The 24967-nt window shown below is 47.3% G+C and overlaps 1 protein-coding gene across 1 annotated transcript in view; it reads left to right on the top strand.

The window, feature by feature from the left end:
* zswim5 (zinc finger, SWIM-type containing 5) overlaps positions 1-24214 on the top strand; it is a 64404-nt gene extending 40190 nt beyond the window's left edge. The window contains exons 2-14 of the mRNA XM_069194026.1: positions 6603-6959; positions 8190-8338; positions 8632-8782; positions 9598-9777; positions 11133-11309; positions 11994-12140; positions 13812-13949; positions 15869-16126; positions 16745-16880; positions 19418-19575; positions 20036-20199; positions 20355-20436; positions 20903-24214. Coding sequence (XP_069050127.1) covers positions 6603-6959; positions 8190-8338; positions 8632-8782; positions 9598-9777; positions 11133-11309; positions 11994-12140; positions 13812-13949; positions 15869-16126; positions 16745-16880; positions 19418-19575; positions 20036-20199; positions 20355-20436; positions 20903-21765 — 2960 coding nt within the window. The 3' untranslated portion in view covers positions 21766-24214. The remainder of the gene's footprint in view (positions 1-6602; positions 6960-8189; positions 8339-8631; positions 8783-9597; positions 9778-11132; positions 11310-11993; positions 12141-13811; positions 13950-15868; positions 16127-16744; positions 16881-19417; positions 19576-20035; positions 20200-20354; positions 20437-20902) is intronic.
* The last annotated feature ends 753 nt before the right edge of the window (positions 24215-24967 follow it).

The raw sequence follows: 24967 nt of genomic DNA, 5'->3' as shown, positions 1-24967 counted from the left end.
AGTGTTTTCAGACATTAAATGTGCAGCACTAGTGTGTTGTTGGTTTTGTTTACACTGCAAACATGCAGGGCTCAGAAAATATCAGCTGCACGTTTTATTTATGCTTTGCAGAAAAAATTCAATAGCCCAGACAGCCTGCTGGGTTAATTCTTGGAAACAATCGCCAGAGTCCTTGCTTGAACTAAGTGACCCACATTAACAAAAGCCAGCGTTACTTCTGTTGCCTCTCAGACTGTGTCTTGTCTTAACAACGAGTGTGTTGCTCCATCTGCGAGAGACAGTTTTGATGTACAAATGCTGAGAGACCTCTTTACTCCACTCTGCCTTCTCCCCCCCCATTCGCTCTCCTTTAAATGAAATGCTTTCAGTGCAGGCGAGGATGTGCTGTCCTCGGAAGATCCGTGTGAATTTCTTCGGATTCATTATGGCGGGGGGGGTGTAGAAGAGGAAAGAGAGCATGATTGTGGGGGGGGGGGGTGGTTGCGCTCTGTGGAACTGTGGCGGTGCTGCTCCATGTGACAAAGGCAGGGCTGGGCAGCCGGTTTGTAAAGAGCCGCCGCCTCGCCGAAAGCAAGGAGGGCTCTTCACTCCCATCGGCAGCAGATGCCCCACTTCACTGGAGCATTGTCGTGTGCAAATGAGTTCATGAGCCCAGCATCCTCGACAGCGGGCAAGGTCAGCCGCAGAACAACTGTCAGTCTCAGCCCCCTTCTTTACCGCGGTGTGGAGACCGCAGCGCTCCCGGTGGGGAAGGGGGCTCCGTTGTCGTGCATGTCTGCTCACACGGCTTGGGTTTTCATGCGATCTGGGTGGGGGGGCCCCCCAGAGGGCAGTGACCTAGGTGCACTGTTTACAGTTGCTCATTCGGGCTCTGGGTTGGTGCCAGGGGTTTCGTTTTGCCATCTTGAAATGTGCACTGTCGTTTCCAGGCGGCAGGACCGATTCCAGTCGGGCATGCTTTTAAACCTCAAGTCGGGGGAGGATCTCGGACCTTGTGCTTGCTTCTGGAGTGCACAGCTCACTCTCCGCTGCGAGTTGCAGTTGCCGTTTCTGCACGCCATGTGCTGCATTCTCTGGTGGTGTTCTAGCCTGGATCTGAACCTTGCTTTTTGAATGTCGTCTTATTTTATTGTTAAAATCATTCAATAATTCCTTTCACCGACCATGACTATCCCCCTTTGCATTTTGTGATCTGTACATACGTTTCGCTTACAAATAGTTTCCTTGAGTTGCTCTTTCAAAAAGAGAAACTCCTGCTGTTACTGTGGTCAGCCCCCATTGCACTATTGTCCCTTGGCACAATCAATGTGAGCTTCAGATCCTTGGGTTTCCTGTTTACCTTTTCCTGCGTTTGCACTAGTAATAATAATTGCTTACACTTATATAGTGCCTTTATGGACACTCCACTCAAAGCCCTTTACAGGTAATGGGGATCCCCTCCACCACCACCAGTGTGCAGCCCCACCTGGATGATGCGACAGTAGCCATAGTGCGCCAGACCGCTCACCACACACCAGCTCTCAGTGGGGAGGAGAGCAGAGTGATGAAGCCAATTTGAAGATGGGGATTATTAGGAGGCCATGATTGGTAAGGGCCAATGGGAAATTAGGTAGCTGCTTAAGTAGCTGACAGATGTTTCAAATGGCACTAATACCATTAAAATGTCTTTCACTAGAGATGGTAGAATAAATGTTCTCTGGTACCATACGGTATACCATCGCCCTGGCCATTTCACTCTTCAGCTTTGATTGCAGTATAAGGACGTTAGGCAAAGCAGGTACGTAAGGGCCTACTAAAACCTCCTCCGGGGCAAGGCAGCTCCTGTTCCAGTTATTCCTACCACATCCAAGGAGTCTTGTGCCTTTTCTACAGGATACTTCTGTTCTTCCCAGAAAGTATCTTTCTAAGTGTGGAAGGTGGCATTTTGTTTATTGCTTGTTGAGCTCAATTGCTTCCAGGCTGCAGAGTAGATCAGCAGGCGAGACGATTAAAATTAAAAAGGCTTGGGAGAGCTATTCAGAAAGGTGAGTAGGTGTGAAACAGGAGGGAGCTGTCTTCCAGTTTATTTTTCGCCCTCTGTTACGTGCCATGTAATGAAAGGCGTGGATCCTGGTCAGCTGTTAATTCTGCCAAAAATGTCATTGTCTAACAGTTGAGAGTGTGGTGTTGTTCAAAGTCTCAGATAGGTTGAGCATGCCTTGCATGCCTGAACACCTGTGTTAAGGTGTACCCCAGGACTGATGGCTGGGAGAAAGGTACAGCGCTATATAACAAGGCTTTGTGCGTTCTCAAAACTGGTGAACTGCCAGTCGTTCTTTGCCTGTTTCCAAGCAGCGTTAAACATTCTCCAAAGGCTTCAGGAACTCCTAAAATGCATCATCTGTTCCAGTGGGTGATTTCGAACAGTTTTATTGTCTGGTTTTTACTAATACGGTAGTATTAAAAGGGGGAATTCAAAAATAAAAGTTAAGTCCACCAGTAATAATTCAATAATTGCAGCTCTGAGCAGGCTGGCAGGCCTTTGTGAGCACAAAGAAGAGGCATAGTAGCAGTTTTCTTCTAGATCTTGCTTGCAAATTCGCAGTCCCTCGACAGAAATGCCCTCTTTATTGTGCCTTTCAGAATCTTTGCCTGTATTGATCACCTTGAAAGTCAGGCCCTCGCACATTGTCTGCCTTAATCCTTGGCTAACAGAGTGTGTAAACAGAAAGGCGGCTGTTTAATCCTTTCCTCCGTGACGGGAGGGTTGTCGTGGGGGGCTCGGCATTGTTCAAAGACCAGCGGCCCCCTCTCCCCTGCTGCACCGCGCTAAACCGGGAACAGAAACCGAGTTCTCCATCCGCTCTGTGCTTACTCGGTGAAATGCGGGCGCCGACGCAGTTCAGCCTCCCTGGCCTTTCACACAGCTGTTTAAACCCTCGGACTTTTCCGTCAGGTTTCCACAGGGCAGGGGCAGCGTTTCGCCAGCAGGCGATTCTGCGGGCTAAGGGGGGAGGTGGGACCACGTTTTACCCCGGCGCACGAGGCACGGGCTGCCCCCACCTGCCGGGCGGAGAGAGACTGGTGGGGTGACTCCACCCCGTCAGAAACATTGCGCCTCTCAAGCTGCTGCTCTCACTTCCCCCTCGAGTGTTTCGGTGTGGGAGAGATGAGTTTAGCTTCGTGAATGAAATACCCTCAGCCTGGACAGTGGACCGGGGGTCTGTGATAGCTCTCTCTGCTCTAGCGGTGATGTAGAACGCAGCAGATATAGTAGTAATGCAAATTGAGGCAATATACAAATGTTATTGGATTTTCTTACATCCTATGCCATGCCGAGACCTCTGCGTTAAGAATGAATTTAGCATTTCTGAATAATTTTACATGGGCATGGAAATGTCGGTTTTGGTAACGATCCTTTTCTCTCTGCTACACTTGTATTAATCTATATACAGATCATATGTTTTATATAAACTGACATTCCCACTAGAAAGTAATGGGATATTTGCCTTAAAAACATTTTAATATCTTCTTGTGAGCAGCGCTAAATAAAGCTGTACACCCTTTTTACAGAGTCCAGACTTAACTTTGAACTCTATTGTCTGGAGACTAATTTTGCCCCACATAAGGGTACCCCCTTTCCTTTCTCTCTTTTTATCAAAATGAAAACAGACATCACTCTAAACTGCCTTCATCAGATAGGCCTGCGGTTTTGGCTCTGCCTGAAAGGCTTTGGCAGTAAATTGGAGGTCGGATTCCTTTAAAAAGGCTCTCGATAGAACTCGTCTGGAAAAGCCTTTTGTGGGATTTGGCAAGGGTACAGCGGGCTTTGCACATGCTTATTAAGCAGCGCTGTGTAGCTGTTCTGACCCTCCTCAAATCGCGGTAAACTGTGAAAGGTAGTAATTGCATTTTGTTCACTGTTGGTGTAACAGGTACAGTGATTTTGGGGGAGGATGTTGTGAATGGGGGAAAAAAAAACATTATTAACCACAGGGTGTAAAATATTCATCTACCCTGCTAGCTCGGCGGTTGACAGAAACCACAGAGATCTCACCCTTTTCAGTGGATTACTCCGCTGTAAAGGGGGTCCGCGGATGCATTCTGGGGGATTATCTTGGGCCAGGGTGAATCTGTGGCCCTTCCACAGCTCTCCGGACACCTCTCTCCATCAGAGGAGCACGGCTCCCTTGCTCTGCTTCGGGTATTTAAAGGCAGTGGCCCATGACGGCCTCTGAAGGCATTAACCCCCAGCGCTTCGCTCGGGTGTTGATGCGCAGTCTGGGATATCCAGAAACCTTGCTCCTAGCCGTGAGTCACAACGTGGCAATGTGAAGCGAGTCGACGTGTTGAAGGTCACAGAGCACGTTTGTGGCTGACCTGTGATCCGAGCACAGGACGGTCTGCCTTTTGAGGCCTTCGCGGTGCTGGAAGGGCCGTGGTTTCTCTGTTTCTCCCTCCTCGGAGACCAGTCACGCGACCAGGGGACGCTGGGAACCACGAAAACTGGAGTAAGATCTCGGCGCTCAGTCTCTCGTCTCCTCCGTACCCAGTGAAGTGAAGAAACGCAGAGATGAGGACTGTGTACATGCAGTCCCCAGCCAGTGCCAGGAGGCTGTCTTTGTCACACGGCACACTGCAGAGATTCAGCACTTCCAGCCTCCCTGCTGGCCCCCACAATTAAATATTTACAATACAAAGTGAGGAGCAAAGCACTTGATTGGATGCAGATGCTTCCCATTTCCATCTTGCTTTTGCACGGTCCAGTTCTCAAATCTGAGTGGCTTTTTTTCATGCCTCGTCATACTTTAATGTCTTAAATGTTTCTGAAATTAGCTGGAAAATTCCTGCTTAATTATGTCCCGACTGCTGATGCATAGCCATAAAAAGGCTTTTTTTTTCCCCCTTTTGTTTTTAGAATTACCAACAGCTCACGCGTTGGTAAGTCTCGAAATAAGGTTTTACTTCTTCAAAGGGTCATTATTGGTGGTTAATTTTGCATTGGAACGATTTATGGATCTTGGCCATTTCCTCTGTGCTGTACCTTAACTCTGTCGTGCTCTCTAAGGTCAACATGGAAATACTGCAAGATTCAGTTTTACCGTTTCTTGTGGCTTGTCACACATTGTGCATTAAATTATCTTCACCATAAGGTTCGGGTTTTGTGCGAAATTGATGGTTTTACCTTAAATAGAACGTGTTTTTAAAGGGTGCCGTTTACTGTAATTTTTTCCGAATGGCTTGGTGTGGAAAAGTCATAGTTAATAAGGGCCTTAGTTGCTGTATGCTTCAGAAGGCACAGTGTGGAATGGCAGTCTTGCCCAGTGTTCATGAATGGTAAACGGGGTTTGTTGATTATCGTGAAAACCTGCATCGAGGATCATGGCACAATCCAAATGAGAAGTTCTGAATGCCAGAGTCCTGAAAGATTACTGACTGCAGTTACGTTGGTGTGCTTTTTTTTTCACCTTAACATCAGGTTTCTTGCACCTTAACATCAGCCAAAGTGGTAAGAGAATCTTTGGGTATTTGTGCTCTACGATGTTAAAACACTTTTGGCCATGTTTTGGATTTCTGTGAAGGTATAACCATCTCCATTATTACTTTTTGTTCTATTGTAGTGCATTGCAAGCCCTTCCTTTAGGTTTCAGTAAATCTGTACATCTCTGCACAAATGCGCATCATATTCGTACCACCGATGGCAGTGCAGTAAGTAATGCATGGTGGCTTAAAAGCAGTATGGTTTAAATTGTTTGAAATAGCTTTAAGGGTGCTTAGCAGAAGGCATAGAGCTCTATGTCTGTAGGCCTATATATTTTTGACTTTGCAGGCAATGAAATCAAAACTCTATTGTTTCCTCTCAAAATAATAATCTGCCGTCTCGATAGAGCTTTTCTGGTCTCGGCTCATGACCGAAATCTTCTCTGTGGTGGCGTTGGGATGCAGGGGGAAACCACAGAGACTCTGATCGTTACTTGGGATACCGAAAGCCCGTTATCTCCCTTCACCGATTGTAAATTGCGAAAAATTATTTAATGATAAAAGGGAGCAGCTGTGGTGTAGTCTAATCTTTTTAGCAAGGCATGTGGGTGAAGCAGTAAAAGGTTTAGAGATAGTGTGCCTCAGGAGACTGGGTCAGTGATAATTCACATGGCGCTGTTGTTAGCTGATGGCTCCGCTGGGAGCTCAGTGCTCAGCGCAGCCAGTAGGGGATAAGAGACCCCACTGGTGTGTGACATTTGAAGAGATGGGGGATGTTAAGTAACAGATCTTGGAGTAATGCAGTTGTTTACTGTACCCTCCTGCCTTGCTAGTCTCCTCACCACTCCCTCACTTTGATATATCCGCGTGATGTCCCTGTGTGAGGCTTTATGGTATGTTAAATATTTTTGACACGTCATGGGGTTACATTTTTCAGCGACCCCAGCCACCTACCACTTGCAAATGCACATCTGGCTGATGTGTCGAACAAGGCAAACGTGAAATTTGGCAAATCAGCCTGTGACTAATTTTAAAGCAGACCTAATAACTCCAGCCCTCACAAGTGTCCCATGCACCCTGCTAGACAAATCCACGGCGTCCTGTGTTTGAGTGCTCATGTACCTTTCCCCCCGTCATTCCAGGTTTTCATCTGAGCGGGACAGTGACGGAGCCAGCTTCCCAGTCGGAGCCCGAAACCACCTACAAAGTAGCCATCAGCTTCGACCGCTGCAAGATCACTTCGGTCACCTGTGGCTGCGGGAACAAGGACATTTTCTACTGCGCCCATGTGGTGGCGCTCTCCCTGTACCGGATCCGAAAGCCAGACTCGGTCAAACTGCGTCTTCCCATCTCAGAGACCCTTTTCCAAATGAACAGGGACCAGCTGCAAAAATTTGTACAGTATCTGATCACGGCACACCACACAGAGGTTCTTCCTACTGCACAGAAACTGGCCGACGAGATTCTGTCGTCCAACTCGGAAATCAATCAAGTCCACGGTAAAAAAAAACAACAACAAATGTTTGTTTCTCCTCTTGTTTTGTTTATTTCCAGCCCGCTTTCCTGCAGGATTAGCTACAGGGGGGCGAGCACTCCCCTACAAAGCCATGATTCAATTTCTGCAGCAGAGAGGAGCCTTCAGAAACCGTTTCTGCAGCTGCCAGAGAGGCTGAAGTGTGCTCTTGCTTTGCATTTCTGAAGGTCAGGGGGAAAGAGTGGAAGAGCATAACTGACATTGCAAACTTCCTCCAGGCTTCTTGTGAGCAAGCTTTGCCCCCTCACCCCCACCTCCCCAAGTCTTTGGAGGAGGTTGAAAAAGTGAATTATAAATTGTCTGCTTCCAGTGATCTGGATTATTTGTAAATATTTACTTGTACTCCCTTGAAAAAGGAAATTCAAGTCTGAATCCAGTGCTATAGATAGCTCTGTTTGTGTTTGAAGAGCTTTGTTTTTTAAGGGGGAAGGGGATATCTTTCATGGTGCGTTTCCTGGACCTTATTCATCAAATCCTCTCTGAAAACTGGCAGACACATTGGCAACATGGGCATCTAAAGTTTTGTAGAGTGTCAGGGCTTAATGAGGATATAAATTCGGCTTTGCAAAAAAAAAAATCTGTGCAAGGTTTTTAGTAGCCTTATTTTCTTCCTTTCCAACGCGAGTCTTTGTTCCAGCAAATCCTTAATTCTCCAAGTGATCTTCGACACCTGTGTCAATTATGGATATTTTCAGGAACTGGTCTATTGGAAGGAAGTAGCCCTGTTAATAATAAGAAGACCCGAGGTTACCTGCTCCTGATTTTCTTAAATGCTGTTTTTTTTCCCCAAATGCATTTGTTTTGTTGGCGTCAACAAGGAAAACAGGTTAATATCGCAGTATCAGTCGAAACAAACAGCCGAAGAAGGCTCCACCGCCGAAACGTCGTGTCTCTTTTCTTCTCTTCTTTCCCGCATGGGATAAACCTCTACCTGTTCCTAACCGCTTCTTTCTTTCCTAATGTAGTAGATTGGCGATGGCGGCAAAAAAACAAACTTCCTCCTCTCTTGTGTCCCACAAACCTCCTGTGACCTCTTTATGGCTGCGCCTCTGTGCTGCTCCCTTCCTTGTCTAAAGCTGGCCCAAGGTGCCGCGGCCTCTCTCTCTCTCTCGTGCGCGCGTGTTTTTGCGGTACCCGTCGTGCGTTCGGAAGGGCCCCCCCAGCTCCGCGGCTCACCGGCCCGCTCTCTCTGCAGGGGCCCCCGACCCTACAGCAGGGGCCAGCATCGACGACGAGAACTGCTGGCACCTGGACGAGGAGCAGGTGCGCGAGCAGGTGAAGCAGTTCCTCTCCCAGGGAGGCTACTACGGCACAGGGAAGCAGCTCAACTCCATGTTCGCCAAGGTGGGTGCGCTGTACCGGTGCCATCGTCCTGCAAGCCAGTTTGCCGACTGGGACACTGCAAATTGTGTTCCGCCTCTTTTTGTTTTAGAAAGTCTAAGCTCTAATTGATGGTAGCATTTTTTGTCTCTGCGTGTGCCAAACGGAAACCTGCTTTGTCTTCGCTTGATTGCTTTGCATACGACCACGACTGCTAGAAATGATGTTTTCGCAGACAAAGGAAGTTTGATTTTGTTTTGTTTTTTTCCCGCGTCAACTCGGGATGCCAGGCTGACCGTGTTCCCCTGGTTTGGCAGGTGCGAGAGATGTTAAGGATGAGGGATTCAAACGGTGCCCGGATGTTGACCTTAATAACGGAGCAGTTCATGGCAGACCCACGTCTGTCTCTATGGAGACAACAGGGAACAGGCATGACTGATAAATGCAGGCAGCTGTGGGATGAGTTAGGTAAGATCTGCTCTCTTTCGCCGAGATCACGCCCTGCTGTGCAGAAGCACAGCCTACCCCTGAGCTGCACCTCCCTGAGAGTAGCTGCACTCTAGGAGTATAGTCATTTCAGTGCTCAGGAGCGGATATGCAAGGTCAAGCACTCATCTTGATTCTGATTTCACAGAAAGCCAGATCAATTCACTTTTAACCTCAACGATATTGATTTAACATTTTAAAATGAATAAATGAAAAGCGCCATTCTGAAACTGCATGTGTGCATTTAAAGGTCTTTCCGGGAATTGTGTTGGACTGCACGATAGCCAAAACAATAGCAGGGCCTGAATGTAATGAACTCGTAATGGACTCCGAAGAGCTGTAATGGATCTAGGGCACAAGTAGGAAGACGGGTGTTGTTGCCGATTTGAAGTGCAGTTGAAAATAGAAACAAAGACTTCACACAGCCCCGGCCATCTGTTACCAGGAGAGAAAAAATATGACTAATGCATTTGGCGAAGGTCTGTTGGTTTCACACCACGATTCAGATATACCAAAAAAAAAAATACAGTGCCCAGTTCAATACGGTTCAGTTTTTTTTTTTTATCATGGCCTTATTTTCTGCTTGACATTTCACTGGCGAGTCTGTGGTTTGGCCGTCGGCTGGCCCCCAGTGAGTGTGTGTGTGTGGAGGTTGTCCGCACTCAGTTGCCCTGCAGAAGCTTTCCGCCCCCAGGGGGCGTCACCCGTGAACGTTTCAGTAGGGGAGTGCTGGTTGGGGGTGGGGGCTCAGCCTTGTTCTCACCATGCCCGCGCGGGCCTCTTGCCGGTTTTTCCAGGTGCATTGTGGGTGTGCATTGTCCTGAACCCCCACTGCAAGAGCGAGGAGAAGGCCTGCTGGCTCCGGCAGCTGAAGAAGTGGGGCGACATGGACGTGTGCCCCCTGGAGGACGGCAACTACGGCAGCGAGCTCCCCAACATCACCAACGCCCTGCCGCAGAGCTCCAACCTCAGCCAGGGTAAGCCGACCCATCTTGAGCCTTGAGTTCCCAACCCTACAGGCTACCATGAGAAGAGAGGTCTTTAACGGGATTTTAAGCATGTCCACCGTTTCAGCGTCTGATGGGGACGGGATGGGCAGCGAGTTCCACAGACAAGAGGCTGCTTGCGAGACTGCTCCCCTTGTGTGGAGCTTGGTCGCTGGCGGAGTGAAAACACGCTTGGTTTAAGAGCTGGACTGTACTCAATAGGGCCTCCAGATTAGCCTGGAGCTTGACCGTTCAGTCCCTAGGCTCCAGTGTCTGCAGCATTCAACTTCTTGTGCAGGGCCCTAGCAGATAGAGGGCAGTGCCTTACAGTATTCTAAGTAAGACATGGAACTGTTTCTGCGTCAACTCAGCCCAAGCCCTGCCTTAAGTGCCTGCAGTGTTACACCAGAGAAAAGAAATGCCCTTGTGGTGTTCATAAAATGAGCTTCACATGACAACAACAGGGTCAAATGTAATGCTTAGGCTTCTTACTTCCCTCACGGGTTTGATTTCCGTATCGTTAATAAGACCTTTGCACTCACCAATATGCTTCTTTACCTTTGATCTAAAACTGCCTGTAATATTCAGGACTCCACAAGTCCATGTGAGTTCAATTGTTCGTGAAGTCAGTGGGTTCACTGAGTAATCGAACTCTGCTCTGAGCCACTGTATATCTCGGGTCATTCCGAGTCCCGTACAGCCACTGTAATCTTCATTAACAGGCAAAGAGAAAAACATCTAATTATGTATGCAGGCCACAGTCTCCAATATGCTGCAGGTAGCTTGGATATTCCCTTGTCGCTGTCTCAATATATAATTTTTTTTAAAACTAAAATAACTTTTAATAGGTTGTAAGCGCTTTGTTAGCGTAGCAAAATGGAATCTTGGAAACAGCAGCTTAAACCTAATTCTCCTGGAATTGCCTCTAATTGAAACTTTGGTGGATGTATCGCAGTCACTCCATCTGCTGCACTCTTAATTGGCCTGCAGTGTATACACCGGGCTGCCTGGGAAGATGGGAGAGGGGGCTGCAGTTGTGCTGGGCTGAGGGGGTGCAGCACGGCTTAGAAGGCTCTCTCTTCTGGGGGCAATTAGCAGCGCGTGAGGGTTCCCCCGCGCTCATGTCAGCTGCATCGCGGGAGACCCTCCGAGCTGACGACGGGCTCGGCAGCTGACGCTCTGAAGAGGAGAGGGGCGAGGCTCGTTTGTGCTGCGAGGACGCTCCTGAACCGTTTCTGCGGGGGCTCTGTTCTCATCCGCACCCCAGCCGGCCGGCCGGCCCGCCCGTGCCTCGGCCACCCAGAGGGGCTCGCGCGTTGACCTCTCCTGCTCTCCCCGGGCTCCAGATTCCCTGGCCAGGCCGAGGAGGACGGTGTTCACCCGAGCGATGGAGGCCTGCGACCTGCACTGGCAGGACAGCCACCTCCAGAGGATAATCAGCAGCGACTTCTACATGTCCCCGGCCTACCAGCGAGAGGGAGAGAGCCTGCTCTTCAACTCCCAGGGGCTCCCGCTGTGGCTCGGTAAGGGAGCGGGCGCTGGCACGTTCTCGGCAGGTTTACGAGTCTTAGTCACCTGGTGGTTATTGTCCAATCCTGCCCTTGTTCGGTTTCTTTCCTTGGAAAGAGGGAGCGGCCCTGAACCTCGCATGTTCCCTCCAGTACAGCGAATCTGATTGCGAGGAGCGGAGTCGCTTATCTGCGCAGGGAGTAAAAGCAAATAATCTGGTCTGTGTGCCTCTGCATTAGAGAAGAATTCGCTTTACTTCAGCACCCGTAAGCTACTGAGTATTAATGTAAGCCCTCTTAACTCTATTTCTGTGCAGAGCCTTTTGAGGTAACTAAGCTGTCCCAGTAAAGGCTGATTCAGAAGTAGCCGACTCCAGTGATCGTTTGTCCCGTTATTGTTTGGAAAGTTTACATCAGAATAATCGATGCGGCAAAGATTTCAGCCACGTAGGCAAATTATTTCCTGTTATGTACAAAACAGCATGGCTTTTGCTCTGCAATATCTATGAACGGGTAATATTGATCACAACTATTTAAACACCCTTTTACATGAAAAATAGGGGGGTGGGGGGGGTCATTTTCATCCTAAACACGAGCCAGCGGATGTCGATGTGCAAGCGAAGGGTTGCTGGTGGGGAACGTTCAGTAGGGAGAGAAGGGCGCTTCTCTGAGAGTCTCTGTTTCTCCGTGTCATCCCAGACCACGTGCCCACGGCCTGCGCGCGGGTGGACGCCCTGCGCTCGCACGGCTACCCCCGGGAGGCGCTGCGCCTGGCCGTCGCCATCATCAACACGCTGCGCCTGCAGCAGCAGCGCCAGCTGGACATCTACAAGCACCAGAAGAAAGGTAACGGCGCGTTTCCGACTCCCCGTGCCCGTGGGTTCCTGGGTTTCGCAGGGAACATTAGAGCATGGGAATTTACCTTCGGAAACTTGCACGGATTGAACTGAGGAGGATGAAGGTGAGGCAGGGGACACAATTAAGGCCCGTTGGTGGCTGGGAACGTGCCGTTGTAATGCGGCGAAGAGGGGGCGCAGAAAATGTGTGGCCATACTTGGAGAAAACGGATGGATGCAATAAATCAGCGCAGCCGTCCGCTGGAACAGCCTTACCTGCCACAAGAGGGATGCTTAATCGCAATCGAGATTTAGGCATCCGCCGCTTTGTGGATGGATTGTACAAGTGGCGTGAGGATCACATGTTTCACTTGTTCTGCTCGTGCAAGTTATCGACTTCATTCCAGAATCGGCCAGTTTTTGTTCGTCCCCAAAAGCTTGCAGGCTGCAGAAGGAAGACTTTTTTTTAACCCCTGAAAACGAGAGTGCAAGTTGCTCAAGAGGAAGAAAAGGCTACCGTCCATCTGCCCACTTGCTTATGATCTATAAGGATTTATTCCAGTTTTTCACCCTAGTGCTTTCATACCATTTGGAGAGATTGATTTTTTTTTTATTAGGGATTGAGCTGCTTTTTCAGCACTGTAACAACCCCTTGGTTTTAATGGAAAACAAGAACAGTGCTGTCAGGGTCTTGACCATCCTGCTATGTTGCCCTTACCTTGTAACAGCACAGTTAATTCACACCATGCAACACTACTGTCTCTATGATTTCGAGAGGCTGAGGTGGTTTATTAAGTGCCCTGACATACCATTTTGGGGGAAAAATGAAATATGTATGACGGATGAAAACGTCTTGCAAGACGACATGTATTTTGATTTATTCATGCATCTTGATTTGAAAGCTGCCAGGAGACCTCACACATTTCAGCTGAATCATCATTTGTGTGCCCTGGCAGAGTAAGGGATTCTCGGGAAAGCAAGTCAGAGGGGGCTGCTTATTCTGGATATGCAGCTGCAATACCACACTAATGGATAATCAGTTATTTTAAAACACCTATATAATAGAAGTATGTGAAATCTTGATGTTAAGCCTTCCGTTTCTGATACAGGTGTCCTGCAGTAATACTAGAATATCTTGGTTAAATAATGTGAATGCAGATTTAAGTACTAGTGAACACAAGAAAAATCAAAAAGGTCAGAGACTTATAATGAGCTGTGTAGACTGTCTGGGGACCAGTTTGCGTGACATCAGCAAAAGCAATTCTCTCTCCACCTTGCACCTTGGGTCTCTGTTTAACCTTTCAAAAATAGCCCTTGAGCATGAGTGCTTGTAACGCTATATTGCCATATAATGACATTAACAAGACACAATGTCTGGGTGGCTCTGTTAATTTCTTTATCTTTGACTAAAATTATCCAGGGGGCTATGCGTTGCAGCATTTTGGCTTTGCCAGCCATAAGCATCAAGATGAGTCTAGGGCCGAATGGTCACGGCAGACATCGTTATGAATCATGCAAACTAGTATAATGAATAGGCAGAAAGGGCTGTCATTTCAAAATCTAAGTGATTGATTTTCGATAATGCTTCACCTCTGAGCAGAGTAACCCTGCTCCTCTGTGTAGTCAGACAGCTTTCCCCATGTTTGGCTGCCTCGGTTGACAGGCCTGCCTTCCGTTACAGAGCTGCTGCAGAGAGGCGTGACGACGACCACCAATCTTGAGGGCTGGGTGGGGCACCCTCTGGACCCCATTGGCTGCCTGTTCGGCACTCTGACTGAAGCTTGCCGCCTGGAGGATGACACTTCCATGGATACAGGAGGTAGAGACACTGGACAACAACTGAAACTCCTCCATTTCCCTGAGCTCTTCTCTCCTTCCCTGTCTAACACAGTGCACGTTCTTGTTCCCTAAACGTTTTCTGGCTTATCCGATTCGATGAACTCCTCAGCTGTTGCTCAGTCAGTCACACCTTCCACACAGCTTCCACCACAAACAAGTCTAAAGAGCTTCAGTTATGCGTCCAGCTTTGAGGTGAATCTTAAGTGGTTTTGCATTGCAAGAAAAGGTTTAAGGTTTGTCCACAGACCTTAGGAAGGGAGGACTTCATGTTTTTCAGATAAATCATGTGGTCAGTGATCGGATATTTGTGTTGAGTACTTCCACTGCTAGGTGGGGCACTGAATTTTCTTTTGTTGAACCCTCACAATAGAGCGTTTGTCTCCTGTAAGAAAAATGCAGAGGGGCGCGCTGTTTCAGACGTTGCAGTCTGATCTACGCATTCCTGACAGCTCTTTGTTCTTCTGCGGCAGCTGTAAACATCTGGCGTTGCTGCTGGTGGTGCCTCCTCCAGCAGCCACAGGGCTGGTTTGCTCTGCCCTGCCCCTGAATGCAAGTCAAGTGGGCACTGTATGATGCTGTTGCACTAGAGGGAGGTAGTGCCCTTCAGAAGATATTCACAGCGATTGCATCGTGCCCCTAGTTAGTACCAGGGCTCTACCAAGACAGTGATTCGCAGTAATCAAGGTCAGAGTGAAAAGGGCTCCGAATCATCTCCCGAAATTCCTGTTGTTTATCATGTTAGCCCTCTTTGAGAACCGTGACCTGGTTTTCTGAGTGGATAAATCTCAAGTCCAGATCCATCCCCTAATAAATAGGATTGGCTTCAGATAATTTGCTCTAGGGATTTAAGACAGAGCTTTGGGGTCTCAGTCAGTGCCAGCAGATGTTAGTGTTTTTCTCCCTGCCTCGCTCTCCTGAAAACAGACAATCTTGTACACGTGTATGAAAAACACCTCCCACAGCTGGACACAAAGGAGAAATAAAAACCCATCTGTGTAAACATCTCGCCTTGTACCTCTGGCATTACGGCTGTGGTGGTGTGAATTATTCTTGAAATTGGCTGCTATCCTAATGTTGCGGCAGGGTGCCTGAATGGTCCCTGGAGGGGTGCAGTTGGACTTTTCACTAAAACTGAAAACTGAACCCAGCATAATCTACTTGAACTTGAACTTTATTGCCATATGTAACCGGTACTGGTACAATGGAATTCTTACTTACAGAAAGTCTCTCGATTGTAAAACAAGTGTAAAAAACAAAACAAAGTGCAAACAGTGCATCAAGACAATGTACAAACAAACAATAGACAATGTGCAAGTAAACATGTAGACAGTTTGAATGTAAACAATACAGACGTGTCAACAATGACTGGAGATGTGCAATAGATAAGAAATCATAAAGAGGTAGATGGTGATGGTGTAGGTGTGGTCCGAGGGGGATGGCTAAATGTCTCACTGCTTGTGGATAGAAGCTATTGAAGAATCTGGTGGTGAGTGTCCGTATGCTCTTATATCTCTTGCCTGAGGGCAGTGGGGTGAAGAGCTCATGCCCGGGGTGGTGACTGTCCTCTGTGATGGCCAGAATTCTACCACGGCAGCGGTCCTCATAGAGCCGTTTAATCTCGGTGAGACCGCAGCCGATGATCTTCTGGGCCATATTGACCATTCTCTGCAGTGCCTTTCTTTCTCGCGAAGAGGTGTTGCCATACCACATGGTGATCCTTCTTCTTATGAATACATTTGTTCTCTGCTTCCCAGACGTTCATAAGAAGCGCCGGTAGTATAAAATAGGAAAGCCAGAATGTTGATTTCTATCATCCCTGCAACCTAGCTGCTGTCCAGAGCAGAAGGCGGCGCTCTAACTGGGGCTGACTGGTTTCCGTTTTCCGCATTCCTTGCGCAGACTCGGGCGAGCCCAAGCCACCAGTTTATCACCACGTGCCGGTGTGGGGGTGCCAGGACAGCGGGGAGTCGTACCTGGCGCTGGCCCTGGAGGTGGCGCTCATGGGCATGGGCCAGCAGCGGGTGATGCCCGAGGGCCTGTATGCCCAGGACAAGGTGTGTCGGAACGAGGAGCAGATCATCGCCCGCCTGCAGGAGCTGGAACTGGACGAGGTGCTGGTGCAGACCCTGCGCAAGCAGTCCATTCTCCTGCTGGAGGGTACGTGCCACCTCCCCGTGCTGGAACCTGGGTCAGGGAGATGCTGACCCGCCATTCCGAGCCGTAGCAGAGAATATACTTGATATTGTCCTGAGTCAACTTGATTGCTTATTTTTATTTTTGAGCAATGAACGCCCTTAGTGACGGAGTCCTTGAACCCAAAGATGTCAAACCACAGACTTGTCAGTTGCAAATGGAAGGAAGAACAGCCTTTTCCTCAAAGTGCATTACCTGGGGTTTAAACCTCAATATAATACTGAACCAGGTTAACAAATTTTCACTGCAACGTATTTTTTTTATTAATAGAGCTGTGTAATTCTTAAAAGGGTATTTTGTTTCCTCTCTTAGGATGATCTCTTACATTCCAACATCCCCAGACAATATCTTTAACCGCAGGCACTTTCTGCACCTCTAGACCTCTCTGACTTCTGTTAAGGTGCTTATTTACTCTTCTGAGGGTTCCTGCACCCCCTTTTGGTGAGCACAGAGGAAAGCATTTCCTGGGTAGCATACAGGACATAGGCACAGCATCTGTTTTAGCCTGGCCTTTGGGTTGGTTTGCTGAATGCATTCTGTCCAGGGGGGGCTGTTCTGACATGTCTGTCTGTGCTGTGCCAGGTGGCCCGTTCAGTGGGTTAGGAGAGGTGATCCACAGAGAGAGTGTGCCCATGCACACCTTCGCCAAGTACCTCTTCTCTGCCCTGCTGCCACACGACACTGACCTGGCCTACAAACTGGCCCTGCGTGCCATGAGGTAAGAGCCACCTCACACCTTTACTCCACCATGACCAACCTGAGAGGGAGGCTGGGACTTCAGATCCAACAGTAGTGCCTTGAATTGACTGAGCGCTTCTCATCCTACAGGATCCCAGAGTGTTTTATTTATAGAACTAGACGGTTTCCACCCACCACTGAAGTGCAGCACCTAGCTGACGTTCTGGGCCAGTATATACCCTCCACTGCCCAGATTAATTCATCTGTCAGTTGTATTTTTTAATCGGACTTTTAGATAGGGTAGAGTGTGCAGGATCAAAGTGGAATTTAGCCAGGACACTGGGACTACTCTTGCCGTGGGATGACGAGCAATCAGTTTACATGTCTCATGTGAAGGACAGCACGTCCTGCAGCACAGTGTCCCCTTGACTGACGAATTCTGAGCTAGAGGGAAGAGCAACACCACCAGCACTTTCAGCAGCAGAGTTTCTCTCTGGGGTCTCCCATCCCAGTACTGACCAGGCCCGGAATTCAGACTGGTGATGCTGCTGCAGCAATACAATATTTTGATGTGTTCTTTATGGAAAATATTTTAATTCTGTGGTATACCAAGTTCCAAAGTTAACCTTTAAAGGAGAGTCTGACGGACGCGGTCTTCTGCACCTTAACATGGCACAAAGCACAAGGGGCGGAGACAACTGTCGTACACAATCCCTGTTTTGTGGGCTTGAAAAGTTGACTCTTAGTGAACTACACGTTATAATGACTTGGGTCCCACTTTAATTAGAAGCATTTAAAGACATCAAAAGGAAGGAATCGAGTAAACAGTTCGAGTCCACATACAGTGGAAAATGACAACCAACTGCACAGCATGTGATCTGCTATATTGTCAGCACACGTCTCCCAGACTGTAGCAAATTCTGATACGGGCCCCACAGTAATATTGTGATTACTATCTTCTCAGCTGACCACAGACTGTACTCTGGTTTTTCATTTTAAAGGTATTGAAAGTCTTCTGTTGTTTAATTTTCCACACCGATACAATGCTTGAGATCAGCTAGCACACCGTCTGCAAGTCAGGTGCAAGATCGTTTGAAGTTGTCATGCTGTTAAATCCAGATTAATATACTGGACAGATAACCTGCTTCTGATTGTCTTACCTGGTTATACAGATGATCCTGTGAAAGAAATAGGATTGTATTAAATATATAAAACTAAACTGTTTTTTTAGACGTATAGAATTTGATTTTTAACCAATCTTTGTGTTTGCATTTGTCTTCTGCGACCCATGTCATTTTTACATTTTATACTAGATAGTGTTTAATATATTTTTCTATACGTCTTTGTGACTGTCAAGTTTACAAATTAAGGATCACAATACTGAGAATACCTGGGGATCAACATTATTTTTTTCTTCTAAATGACTGTTTTGTAATACTTAAACTACAGTTATAATTTGGGAATGGGTGTACAATTTTGTGTAGATTTTAATTTTAAATGTAGACCTGTGTGTTCCTGGATTGTTATTAAGAAGCCATATTAATATAAGAGTAATTTACTGGAGCTTTTCACAGGGTTGCATATAAATAAATGAAATAAACACAGGACACTGACCGTAAGCTTCAGGTTACAGGGTATAATTGCAAATTAACACTGAAAATTCCCTTCAGTTCTCACTAATCACGGTATTTTTTCTCACCTACTGCAATCCCAGTTACTACAGTGCAAGTGTTTTTATATGATGTCAATAACAAAGATAATCTGGTTTTAGCACTGTGCCCTGTATTTCTAATTGGAAAATCATTCATTTCCTTTTACAATGATGGAGCTGTGTGCTATAACCTTTTAAGCAAAAAGTTAGCTCAACAATTTTGCAGACTGATCCCTGGCTGAGCTGAACCATCATGTTTCCTGTAGAGTTCCTGAGGGTACTGCTAATGCAAAATCAATGGCATAGCTTAAAACTGTAAAGCAGCTCTGTAGCTGCAGTAAAAGTGAGTGCAGTGGGACTTGCACTCTGCCCATGGGCAGGTCTGTTACAGATGCTTACGTGCAGCTTTGATCTGCTTTTGCGGATACTGTTCCTGATTGGACAGGGGGCTTCATATTTATTTAAAAACAAAATGCACTTACCATCTAAACGGGAATCATCCACTTTCACCCTAAGCATTGGAACATTTTTAGCCACTTACTGGGATGCTGGGAAATCCCTCTGCTTCCTGTTTGTGTATAATCCTCGTAATCTTTATTTAACTCCTGATTATTTGTTTTCATCCTTTGATATCCTCTATATGGGGATATTTGCTCCCTGAGTAGGGTTATTATTAGTATTGAAAAGTAAAAAAATTGTACACCTTGGATTTCCTGTCTCGTGCGTTTTGCTCTTCTCGTGAACGAGGCAGGTAGATGGGTAAACCCTGCTTTCAGGGGAGGAGCCTGGACAGTGGTCACCCTCTCCACCTCGTGCCTGGAGTGTCAGGAACGGGAGTGAGCAGTGGGGGGAATGGTAAGGAGTTTGAACACTTCACACATCGAGGACCGGGATTTTCATCGCGTCTTGTTTTTTTTGTCTACCAGGCTCCCTGTGTTGGAGTCGACAGCCCCCTCAGGAGATGTGAGCCACCCACACCATGGCATCTCCATTGTGCCCAGCCGCTACCCACGCTGGTTCACCCTGGGCCACCTGGAGTCCCAGCAGTGTGAGCTGGCATCAACCATGCTAACCGCTGCTAAAGGTGGGTGCACAGTACCGAGATACGTTAGCAAGCACCGTGCATGCCTCTTGTGTTTGCTCATTTTGTAGAGTGCCATGAGAAATACGGGATCATGAAAGATATATTAAATCAAGACGAACACCATCACCTCCATGGGTCGGACTCAGGGCTTGTGATGCAAAAATGAAAAAAAACACAGCTGAAAATTGAGCTGTATCCAGATTCATTAACTTAACTGGAAAGGCAGCCAGTGTTCTGCATCACAGCTGTTCCAGTAAGGCTGTGTGCAGACTGTAAAGCAAGGGGCCACTGCCAGTGTAAAAGCAGGACAGGAATGTAAATTGCTTTGCATTTTTCCTCCCCCCCCCCCCCATTTGTAATTGTATGGCCAAAACTGTAATTTGGTTTCAAAGGCGTTGGTCTTGGAGTTAGGAAGAGAAAGAGATTTATTTTTTTCCCCCTCCTTGGTTGGGTCCCTCAGGAGATATGCTTCGGTTGCGAACGGTGCTGGAGGCCATTCAGAAGAACATCCACTCCTCCTCCCTCATCTTCAAGCTGGCTCAGGACGCCTTCAAGATCGCGACGCCCGCAGACAGCCCCCCAGACATCACCCTGCTCAACGTGGCCCTGGAGCTGGGACTGCAGGTTGGGCCGTTTGTTTCCCGTTTGGTGTCACGTGACTCTGTGAAGAGACCCCCCCCCTCCCTTTAAGGCAGTTGGTTATTCGGTCTCTGTCACTGCTGCTCGACGTGAGCCGTGTTGCCCTGACGCTGACGTGTCCTGATCTCCCCCCCCCGCAGGTGATGCGGATGACGCTGTCCACTCTGAACTGGAGGCGCAGAGAGATGGTGCGCTGGCTCGTCACCTGTGCCACTGAAGTCGGTCAGTATCAATCCACCCTATCCCTTCATCCACCTTTCCCTTTCTGTCCACCTTGCTTTCATTTCTTTTTTAATTCCTCTCCGCTCTTCATGCTCTTCTTTCTTTCTCATCAAGCACATAATGTCTGTGAAGTGTGTTCTGGTTTTGTATAACCATTGTGGTAAGGAGCCTGTTTTTACAACTCCCTTCCCCTGAGACACTTAGACTCGTTTAGATAATAATGTACTGTACTGGAAGGAATATCACCTTTATGCCTGACAAAATATACCTCCAAGCTGCTGGAAATTCTCTTAAAAGCAGTGCTGATTATTAGTTTCCATTTGTACTCTTAAGACTTCCACATGTCCCAGATGGTAAGAGTGAAATTGGTCATTTTTAAGTCTTGGGGGACATCTTTACTGTACACTTGTAGCACTCTTGCCCTCTCCTTCTCTCCTCTAAGTGGGCTTCTTTCTCGTCTGCTCAGGTCTGAGGGCACTGGTGAGTATCCTCCAGAGCTGGTACACGCTCTTTACCCCCACCGAGGCCACCAGCATCGTGGCGGCCACGGTCATGTCCCACAATACCATTCTGCGGCTCAGCCTGGACTACCCCCAGCGGGAGGAGCTGGCCAGCTGCGCGCGGACCCTAGCCCTGCAGTGTGCCATGAAGGACCCGCAGAACTGTGCCCTCTCGGCGCTCACGCTGTGCGAGAAGGACCACATCGCCTTCGAGACGGCCTACCAGATCGTCATCGACGCCGCCTCCACGGGAATGACCTACTCCCAGCTCTTCACCATCGCCCGCTACATGGAGCACCGGGGCTACCCGCTGCGGGCCTTCAAGCTGGCCTCGCTGGCGATGACCCACCTCAACCTGGCCTACAACCAGGACACGCACCCCGCCATCAACGACGTGCTGTGGGCCTGCGCGCTCAGCCACTCGCTCGGCAAGAACGAGCTGGCCGCCATCATCCCCCTGGTGGTGAAGAGCGTGCACTGCGCCACCGTGCTGTCGGACATCCTGCGCCGCTGCACCATGACCGCTCCGGGGCTGGCGGGCATCCCGGGGCGCCGGAATTCTGGGAAGCTCATGTCCACAGACAAAGCCCCCCTGCGGCAGCTGCTGGACGCCACTATCAGCGCTTACATCAACACCACCCACTCCCGCCTGACGCACATCAGCCCCCGGCACTACGGGGAGTTCATCGAGTTCCTCAGCAAGGCCCGGGAGACCTTCCTGCTCGCCCAAGACGGACACATCCAGTTTGCCCAGTTCATAGACAACCTCAAACAGATCTACAAGGGCAAGAAAAAACTCATGATGCTGGTGAGGGAGCGCTTTGGATGACTATGCCAAGGCACATAACAGGAGACAGCTGTAGTTATTGTTCTTTTTTTTAATTGTTACTTGTCTTTTTTTTTTTTCTCCTCCTTGTTTTCTTTCCGTTTCCGTGGTTTTTGAGCAGGCATCATAACGCAATGTGGTTCTGCCGGGTTGGAAATTGTGAGGAGGGGGGGAACCTCAAACATCTTACGTGGAAAAAAAATAACAGAGGTGGACGTTCATTTTTTTCCCCCAGAGTTTCGTTCTGTCACACAAATTTCACGATCGTGTAGAAGTGGCACGTAAAAACCAAATTCTGAGCCAGGTTGTACTCTCCTTTGCAGCAGGTAGTGGTTAAGAAGTTCTTGAAAATCAATGTCGTACCAAAATGCTGGCTGCAGAGTGTTATACCTCTTTCTTATTCCAAGGATCAGCTTTAAACCTTACAAAAGGCCTGGTTGACAGTGTGGAATACAGAGCAGGGATTGAACGACGATCTGCAACACTAACCTCTCTTGAGCACCACCAAATCCATCCAGCAAGAGCAGCAGCACTGCTTCTCAGTCACGGCTTACTGACACTCTTCTTTTAAGCCTTTTTTTAATTGTATTTATTCTGTTGTAGGTCGTATTTTTTTAATGAAGGTACTTTTCAAAAGAAAAAAGGAAGAAAAACAGAATGACGGAGTGAAAGGAAATACTAAAAGTCCATTCTCAGGGATTGCTTTAAAAAAAAAAAACAAGACAAAATAGTAGCAAAAGCATTTATGAAATTGTATATATAAAAGTGTCAATTAAAAAATGTAAAGTTATAATTATTTATGATAATCGTATGTTTTTTTTTGGATACTTGAATTTGTTGTGGGCTGGGAATGTTGGAACATTAAGAGGAAAGACGTAAGGAAAAAAAAAACATTTCTCAGGTGCTCCTGTGTTTCATTTTTATTTTTTGGTATTTTTTTTTTCTTAATTTTGCAATGTTGTTGTGCAAGAGGAAGCTTGTAATATAGAAATCGAAAAAGGAGAGAACAACAAAGCACCAGACTATGCAGAACCACTGAGTCATTGAATCTGCCCCTCCACCTCGCTCCCTCCCTCTCTCTCGGGAGGAGGAGGAGGAGGACGAAGGAGGCTGACCCCGTGCCCAGGCACCATGTGGAAGATGGACAGCATGTCAAGGTGTATATCTGTATGCACGACCCACTCATGCTGTGCGTTTGGACTCTGCCTTTGCCAGAGAGGTGTAAAATTCTTCTTCTTTTTTTTTTTGGACTTTTAGCCTTAGCATTTTATTAAAATATATAAAATATATATTATTGTAGATATGACTTGCCTTTTTAAGTTCTCTTTCTGGTTTTAAGAGAACTGGGATTTCACAGAAAGAAGAAACCTCTAAGAAACAGATGAGCCAGTAGAGTTGTTGGGCTATAGAGGTGGAGTCTTTTGTGCCCTCTCACTTCCTGCCTTTACTCATCTCTCTGCCACTCCACACACCTGTAGCACAAACCTTGGGCCGCACATTAGGAAAGGGCAGTGTCCCGTTTCTAGATACAAGTTTCTCTCGGGGGGTGATAATGGCATGAGATCGTGCAAGCCTTTTTCCAAGTTTGTTGTTTGCATTTCTTATACGGTTCAGCTGAAATCCAGGTTACAGAAATCGCAAGCTAAACTTCACAGCAGGAATCATGCAGCAGCGATCGGGTAGATCCGAGTTCCTAGTCCCGTCCCCCTGTTTTGTAACACGTATGTGTCTACCGGGAGCTGTGGAACAGCGAACAGCGATATGTGCCCCTGGAACCCCCTGGTTTAAGGGTTTCAGCAGCCGAGCCTAATCTTAAGTCATTTACACAGATGTAGCAACTTGTCTCGGGAAGAACAGGAGTACTTCAATTAGGACAAGAGGGGCTGAAAACGTTTTGTGTTGAGCTGCTGTTCAACTGCTGTTCTCCGAGTCAGCTGCAGTACGGCGATGTTTAAACATTGAGGTCAGTCCCAACTGCATTTTCTCCCTGCTTCCTGTCATATAGTTAAACTATAGTTGGTCCAACTGCATTGCAAGAAGAGGAGGATTTTTTTATTTGATCACTTCCCCCTACTTTGTTTTTACTATTCCTCCCACACCCCAAGTGTTGATGTGTTAACTGTACCAGTGTTTTGATCTGTCCTAGATTTTAGAAGGAAAGAAAAAATAAATAAAAAGCGCTGGTAGAGAATGTTGACTAGTTTTATCTACTGTTTAGATTTTAATTTAAGAGAAAGTGTTTGTCGCCTCTTTGTGCTACTGAAAATAAAGGAAGGTATCCAGTATTTGTTGCCACAGAAGTATCGTTCATCAACAATTTTTTTTTGTGCAACCTCTTGAGCTAATGTCTATGAAACAAAAATTTATTACTATTTATGTAATGCTACTACCATTTTATATGATTTGTGTTGAAATTTCAGTGCTTTTCTATGAATAAAGTGTGAAACACAGACTGCCCCGTTTTCCTTTCTGCTCAGCGGTGGTGTTTTCTGGACCCGGTTCATGCACTATTGTGTCTCGCTCTGTTCGTGGCGAGACCATGAAAGACTTGGAAGCTTGACATCCACAGCTTGAACCATGATGGACTTTTGTAGAGGAGCATCCTCTAGCCCGGCGTCACTGGCTGCCCAGAGCCTGACGGATATCTACACCAAAGCAAAGTCAAGCTCATCGGCTTTTGGAGTTGTGGGTACTAGCTCTGTGAAGCAGATTGATCACCTCTAGAAATGAGGCCATCAATTCTCTTGGCAGCAGCAGGCCATTAACTGTTTTTTTTTTTCCTCATTGTGATTCATTTTGGTAATGTGCTGCTTTATTATTGGACCATTCATTTTATTCATGGAATGTGGGGGAAATTATTAATTGGAATCTGAGACACGCTGGTATTAATGCTTTAAATGTGAATGTTTTTTTTTCTCCAAATGTCAACTTTATGGGGTGCGAAGAAAACACCAGCAGCCATATAGTCAACAGAAACTGAATGTTGAGTGAAAGGTATTAGGAAGGTCTGTTATAATTGCCAGTATTCCTATTTAATGGTATTGTACCAGTAGGTGGAGGTAAATTTAAACATTAATTCAAGCATGTTCAATGTTTTTTTAACTCTTTCAGTTTATGGGCACAGTGCTGCAAAGACTGTTCACTGTGTAAAGCCTGTGTCTTGTGCTCATCATTTACGTCCGGTAATTTCTGGTGAAGTGACACG

Source organism: Lepisosteus oculatus, chromosome 9 (assembly GCF_040954835.1).
Source record: "Lepisosteus oculatus isolate fLepOcu1 chromosome 9, fLepOcu1.hap2, whole genome shotgun sequence".
Classification (NCBI taxonomy): domain Eukaryota; kingdom Metazoa; phylum Chordata; class Actinopteri; order Semionotiformes; family Lepisosteidae; genus Lepisosteus; species Lepisosteus oculatus.
Note: the sequence above shows the minus strand (reverse complement) of the source record. Positions and strands in the feature narration are given on the sequence as shown.